The sequence below is a fragment of the Glycine max genome, chromosome 17 (assembly GCF_000004515.6).
Source record: "Glycine max cultivar Williams 82 chromosome 17, Glycine_max_v4.0, whole genome shotgun sequence".
Lineage (NCBI taxonomy): Eukaryota > Viridiplantae > Streptophyta > Magnoliopsida > Fabales > Fabaceae > Glycine > Glycine max.
The window spans coordinates 32,035,224-32,043,096 of NC_038253.2; the positions used below are offsets into that span (position 1 = coordinate 32,035,224).

At 34.4% G+C, this 7,873-nt stretch overlaps 1 protein-coding gene across 1 annotated transcript; it reads left to right on the forward strand.

The window, feature by feature from the left end:
- The first annotated feature begins 736 nt into the window (after positions 1–736).
- LOC100819218 (fasciclin-like arabinogalactan protein 3) lies at positions 737–1,872 on the forward strand. Its single transcript, XM_014769602.2, has one exon. It carries the CDS (start codon positions 826–828, stop codon positions 1,780–1,782), a length of 957 nt encoding a protein of 318 aa, XP_014625088.2. The 5' UTR covers positions 737–825; the 3' UTR covers positions 1,783–1,872.
- The last annotated feature ends 6,001 nt before the right edge of the window (positions 1,873–7,873 follow it).

Below are 7,873 nucleotides of genomic sequence, written 5' to 3' on the forward strand. Positions count from 1 at the left end.
GAAATTCAGCGATTTACCATTTGTGATAAACCTTGTTGGTTGGACCAACCATATATTGTTATCAACATTTTAATGCCTTCATGTCGCCATCAATTTTAATAGGATGTGTTTATGGCTCTATGTTGACAATTAAAATTTCTAAGGTCCCTCATATACTACACTGCTTGGACAAATCATTTGGCATATGGAAGGAAACAAATTAATTCAGTGTAGTCGGCATTAACTTTACTGATCGATCTTCACTACATACATACTTGAATACAAAAAGTTTGAATTATTATTAAACTAAATGAACATGTATAGAGAAAATTAGTATTTTCAATATTGAGGACCATATGATCTATCAAATTCCTATAATTATGGGTCATTGGGATTACATTAGAGCTATACTTGTACTAGAGTTAAAATATGTTGGTAAATTGTGTGGAAAACAAGATCAAACTCAAATATAGCAAAACCGCTATTTTGTAGAAACCACATGTAGTTATTACATTACCGCCAACTAATCAAAATCACCCTAAAAATATACCAATTACTCGTCTTCCGCTTGTTTCATTAAGCTAAACATGCTTACCATTCACAACTTCCTCCAAATATAGCTAGGTAGAGAGAGAGGTTCACAGTTAACCGTTTACCAAAATTGACTTTTGAACACAAATCCAAACCATGAATTCCACATGCACGAAATACACATACACCCCCCCCCCCCCCCCCCCTCCCCTCAATTCTCCACTTTTCTTCAAGCTTGGTTTCGGAAAAAAAAAACGTAAAAGAAACAAAAAAAAAAACCCCTAGAAGCGAAGAAGCTGAAAAAAGGCTCCAAAGATGGATTTCAAAAACTCTTCTCTTCTATGCCTAGCTCTTTTCCTTGCATGCTCTTCGGCTATTCGTGCATTTGACATCACACAATTGCTAGGTCAATATCCAGAGTTTTCCACATTCAACAAATACCTAACCGAAACCAAGCTTGCAGACCAAATAAACAGCCGCAACACCATCACTGTCCTCGCCGTTGAAGACTCAGCCATGCATTCCATTGCTGCCAAGTCCCCAGAAGCCATTAAGGCCATCATTGGCACCCATGTCATCCTTGACTTCTTTGATGAGAAGAAGCTCATGGAAGCTCAAGCTAGTAGCCAACAGTTGACAACCCTATTCCAGGCTTCAGGCCTTGCTGTGAACCAACAAGGCTTCCTCAAGGTTGCACTTGTTGGTGAAGGCGAGATCGCCTTCGGGTCGGCTGCGAGCGATGCCCCAGCCGACGCCACCGAGCTCGTCAGGACCGTCACCAGTGAGCCCTACAATATCTCCATTCTCCAAGTCACCAAGCCTATCCTAGCCCCAGGTGTTGATTCACCAACCCCAGCCTCATCATCTGGTGCCCAACCCTCACAAGGAGCCAAGGCCCCCATTGCAGCACAAAGTGCCAAGGCACCAGTTACTGCACAAGAGGCTAAAACTCCTATGCCATCATCACAAGGTGTCAATGCGAAGGCACCCGTTCAGGCACAGGTTGCAAAGTCTCCTGTGCCAGCTCAGAGTGCCAAGGCACCAACTCCTTTGGAGAATGCGGCCTCGCCTTCACCTGCTAGTGAAAGCGTTGCCGAGTCTCCAGAGGTTGCTGCTGAAGCCCCAGCAACAAGCCCAGTTGGGGCTGAGGCTCCAGGTCCCTTGGCTGATGATGTTGCTCCGGCAGATGTTACTGCTAGCAGTGCTTCGACCACGAAGATGGGTTTGGTTGGGGCAGTGATGGCCTTTGCTTCCCTCTTCATTGTTCTGTAAAGTGATTCGTAAATTGCTATTGAAAATATTTGTATGACATTGATCTCGTGTCTCAGCGATTGCGAAATAAATAAATGAAAAAAATTAATATGTTCATGTTCGAAAAGATCAACTTATTCAGAAATTTTACACTAAACAATTCTCAAATACATAATTAATTATATATACTTGTCAAAGGAAAAAACATTAAATTTAATTTATGACTATTTTTAACTACTAAAATTAAAATTTTAAATTACAAAATTAAATTCTAGTGATAAAAAATCAAAGGCCAACATAAATTATGAATTTATCATTTCTTGTTTGACACTACTATTGACACGTGGGAAGAATGACTAAGAAAAGAATTTCTTAAATTTGAAAAACTAAAAAATGAAATATTATTTATTTGAAGTCTAAAAAAGTTATAATCCTAATTTATGGGAATAAAAATATATTTAAGATTTATCTCGATATATATGATTAATAGTGTCATGATGTTACTAAAATATCTAATGATAATTAACTTAGTCTTTAAAGTGATTAAAAATGTTGTAAAATTATTAAAATATGTAATAGTAATTCATAATGCACTTATAAAACAAAAATTAACCATGTTAACCAAGTAGACTACCGGATGTATATATGTATATATAATTTAGGAGTGTATCATATAATCAACAACTCTGCGTGAGAATGCTTAAATAATTTTTATAGTGACTTTATTTATGGTTCTAGTGACATACACGTGATAAATTAATTTGAGCCTCTCCCTTTCCTCTTAAGGGATTCAAATCGAATGTGTTCTCAAATTGTGTCCTAATTCTTATAACACCAATAAAATAAATGACACGTTATTTAAAATATTCACTTGTATTTTAAAATTTTTCTACATTGTTCTCAAATAGAATTATCTTAAATAGTATGACAAGTAACTTTTTTAATTGATGGGACAAGAACAAGGATATGATTAGGGGGCATATAATTTGAATTTCTGTTTAAGTCAGAAGAAGTGTTAAACCAAGCTCTATATATATCAATTGTTAAGAATATGAAGGAAATAAATGCTGAAAAGATATTCACCAATGAGTCATAAGTACACTACATAAATGAATTTAATACCATCTTTAACCAAAAACCTAAAGGAATTTGATTTCTAAGTCTTTTCACTTATATGTTACTCAACTTGTATATTTCTATCCAATGTGGACCTTAACCTTTATACTTGAATTCCAACACTACCATTGATGAAACACTTGATTTTGGATGTACAAACCATATCAAGGAACTCCATTGTATCTTGAAGGGGACTTTCCATGACACCGTATTGCATCCAATTTCTATAGAGAACATGGGATTGACTTGATGCACTTCCAGAGAACAGTATCACTAATTGGGCCTAATGCTCTAGTGCCTTCCTTCGGAGGTACTTCAACGTGATGAAGACTAATCATAAACTTCATGTGTAAAAATAGTACTCGCAAAAGGACAAGTGTATCTTACGTAGTAGTGATAATAGACAAAAGTTCGGATATCAAAACCAGATGACCAATCTCGTTTCCAAATAATTAATTCTGTAAACAACTAAGCAATTTGAATTTTAACAATTGAAAAAGGTATTTTGATCAATTTTCACTTTACCAATATGAAGAATCAAAGAAAAAGAATTTGTGAAAGAACAATTATAATGAGAAGCCTAGGATTATGGATTCGTGCATACTCCATTTCCCCCCATTTAATTCCAATAAAATCCCAATTACATCAATTATTAGTATTCCCCTAACTCAAACTAGCCTTTGAACTAGGTCTAATAATGCTCCTTGGCCTAAATCCATATTCAATTGATAATAGAAATATTGATTTAGGTCAAGGGATGGAGTTCTCAAATAACAGGGATGATCAACAACCAAATTAATCTATTGGAAATTACCTAACAAGTTTGACCATGTAAGTTGGTGCAAAACAATCTCTTTCTACGTCTACCAAGATTATCTCTTGCTCGTCCTTCAAATCAAGCTCACTAATCTTTTCCACCAATGTTAACTCTTTTATGGATTTTTGCAACTCACCGAAACTCTCCTTATTCGACCTTTTGAGTTCAACTTTTAAAAGCTTTAATTTTTCTTTTAGAATGTAAGTTGCCCTTCCTTCAACCTCACTTCCTCCCATACTTTTTCCATTATTTTTAGAAGCTTTTCTCTTTGAACCACCCATTTATAACTCTAAACAGTTTAGTGCCTTAGTCAATGATGCTATTCTTTAGAACAATAGGGCAATGATCTGATACACTCCTATTCAAGACATGATGAGAGCTCCCTTGCCAAGTGAGTAACCCATTCTTTAGATACAAATACTCTGCCCAACTTACTCTTTACATGGCTATTTGGCTTAAACCATGTATACATCCTTTGAACAATAGGGATGTCCTCTAGCTCCATGTAAAAAATGAAACCATTAAACTCCCTAATGTCCCTTCCACCACCATTCGTATTTGAAAATTTTTTCCTCTCCTCCACCTTCCTAGCTGCATTAAAATCTCTCACTCCCCCATAACATCCTTTTGTCCTCAAGAGCACACAAATAATACACATTAAAGATTAGACTCTTTCCATTTCATCTTTAAACCCAAATCCTTAGTTGCAAATATTTCTCTAATGGCTCTCGTTTTCACCTTACCTCCCACCCCTCTATTGTTATAAGTAAGCTTCATTTACCCACTTCATTGGCTCTTTTCTTATTTGCTTTAATTTTACCTGACACTCCCTTTAGTCCTTACCCTCCATCTTAATCACTAGTTGAATGATTTGGTTCTCTTCCCCCACACAACACACCCTTATATCCCAAGTATGTCTAGCTTCAGAATCATCATTTTCAACCACAAAGACCTCTGACCATACCTAATCTATGACTTAGCCAAATAATGACTTATTGATTTCCTTGTTTTTTTCTTTTTCCTTCTTTCTACTAAATTAAGATGACTTTTTGAAATCATAAGCTACATGGTCGAATGAACATCAAGTTTTTTACTAGTGTTTGTCTTTTTCTTTGATCTCCCATCCTATTCTCAACCACATATGTTCATTGGATGTAATATCATTTTATCAAAAAAGTAGAGAATAAGGATGTTAATTGTCAAGTCTATTGTAAAGTTATGGCTCTCACTAGATACAAATTCATACGAATGAAGCAATTTCTCTAAGAGATACTATTTTGTAAAGTACAAGAGAAAAAATATATTGAGATTGTCTATCATTTTATTTGTGAAAGGATCCATTTTGGGAAAATGATTATATGCACCAACTTTAAAGGACCTGTTGAGATTAGGTGTGATATTTGTTGTAATATTTGATTAGTTGCACTAATTCCCTCATTTATTAGTTTTTCTACTTATTTTTATGCATACTAAAAATAGTGTAGATGTGAGAAATTCAACTGATTGTATCAGCTACATGATTCAAAAATAAAGATCAACGATTTGCGTATGTGGGGAGTAAAAGTTGCTCTCCAACAATGAATTCAAGCTACTCCAAAAAGCATTTTGTGTAGGTGAAGTAACAAAAAAGTTAAATTGAAAACAAATAAAGAAAATTTAGGGTCCGTTTTGGGTGGTTGCGAGTTTTTTGTTTGAGTTTCAAATGCAATTTTTAAAATAAAGCATGTTTGGCTAAAATGAAGCTGAAATGATTTTTAAATCATTTTCGAAACAATTTTACACTCATTTTCAAAACCAAGAAAAAAGGTTTTGTAAATTTAGTTTTGGTTTAAAAAAACATGCATTTCTCACATTTAATAATGACATTTTTTGTTGTCATGACCACCACTATCACTACCATTGTCATTGTCACTACGACCACCACCAATATCACCTCCATCTGCCCTCCACCATACCATCATCATCATCATTGTTATTGTCATAACTAACTGTCATCACCACCATCATCACTAATATCACCATCACTACCATCACATCAAGCACCACTTGGTGTCACCACCAACACCACCATCATTGTCACCATTGATGCCACCGACATCACCACCACCACTACCATAGTGTCTTTGTCACAGTCATTATCATCACGACTAATACTACCTCTGTCACCATCACCACCACCAACGTCATCATCACCATCACTAGTACCACCTTACTACCACTAACATCACTACCACCACCACTTCATCATGACTACTACCATTGGGATCACTACCACCATTGTCAGTCCATTGTCACTGCGACCACCACTGATCTCTATCGTCGTTGTTGATGATAATATCATTATCATTATCATTGTTGTCATTATCACACAAAAACACTTTTAAATTAATTTTAAAACGATATAAAACTTTATTAATTTATTTGAAACTAATCATATTTTAAAAACTGATTTAAATGTTTTTTTGAAACTAAACCTAAAAACTAATTGTTATTTTTTAAAATTTCGAAACTCAAAATTAAAAATCACCCTAAACAGTTCCTTAAATAAGTGGTAAATGGAATAATATTATATATTGTGGGATAATAATGGAAAGACAAGATAAACTGAGTTGAATTTAAGTTGAAGGTCTTTTTCTATTGTTACAATTCAAATATTTATAGATAACAATTTACAATTCACTACATAGACTTGTTCCTTAATTCTCGGAATTTACTTCCAACTGTCTGGTTTAGTCACACGACCAAGTCAAACTCACTTCCTTCTTGAATCAGCAGAGATAACTCTTGTCAGAGCTCTTTAAGTGAGTTGGGCTTCGTGTTGCCGAAGGCCCATTGCTTTTATTCTCCATCGATATCTAAGAACCGACAACTTCTTTAATATCGGCAACTAATTGGTCGAGCTTCCCTAAGTCCAGTCGTTTCGCTCCATCAGTCTATCATTCACTAAGTTACCGAATTTGTTAAATTCGATTACCAGCAAATAGGAAACCTACTGAACTGTTGATTCTGTCATAAATTAATGGGATGTGTAGAACTTGTATTATAAATCATTGTGCTGCTGAAATAAGGGTCTCTGTTAAGCAAGTTTTTACTCACATCTCAGTGTTTATTTGCTGTTGCAAAGTGAAGAGTGTCTGCGAACTATTTGTTGCAAAGTGAAGAGTATCTGCAATCTAATGAAGATTCTTGGTGGGATAAAGAATTTAAAATTGTTCAGTATTAATTTAATTGCTGGGAAAATGAAAATGGAGGACAATCATAGAATAATACGTCTTGTGGAATCTGATTTAACATCCAAATATATGAATGTCTATCGATGTAACTTTAATTTCTCTGTTTTTAGATTCAAACATGTCATGCTATGCATGGACATAATCTCTTCTTCTTGGTGAAGTATCTTTGCAAGATTGAGTCGGTTAGTTTCTCTTTCAATACAAACTGCCTACGTGTGTATATATATATAGTTTCTCTTTCAAGCTACAATAAATTATTTTGTATTTAGAGGGTAAGGATTCCAAAATTACTAATATAGGAGATTGGATTGGTGGGAGCTGAAGTGGAAGTTTAATTTTGTTTGGGAATAAGCTACTTTAGGCTGGTTAATTTTTTAATTCATCACTTGATTCGGTGGAGTTGAAATTTGATCTTGATGATGTTTGGAAAATGAACTTTAGATAGTTTTGGCATTTATACCACATCTTATGCTTATCACTTTTTATTAAATTGGAATCTGAATTGCCAAAAGCAATTCAATATAAAAATAGTGTTTTTTTTCTCTCATATTTTGGAACATATATGTTCGTTTCTATGAAGGTCTTGCTTTCTCTCGACAAGTGATATCCCTACCAAATATACCTCATTTAATAAAAACATGTATTTGTGGAGCATCAACAATTGTGTGTGTATTTTGTTGCGATCACATTGAATTTTCTTCAGATCTGTTTTCCAAATGTTTAATTATATTCCTCAATTAACCAGGAGATTTTTAATGCTACTCTCAGGTACGTCATGATTATTAGATTTTGGTGTTATAATTATTTTTATTATATTAATTAATTAGATAGGTCCTGCTAATCTTTTTTTATCAGGTTGATGCGATTATCATCCCTTACAATGTCTTAAATTAGTTTGACAAAGCTCAGCAGAGAACAAATTTTGTATTAGATGGATTAGAATATT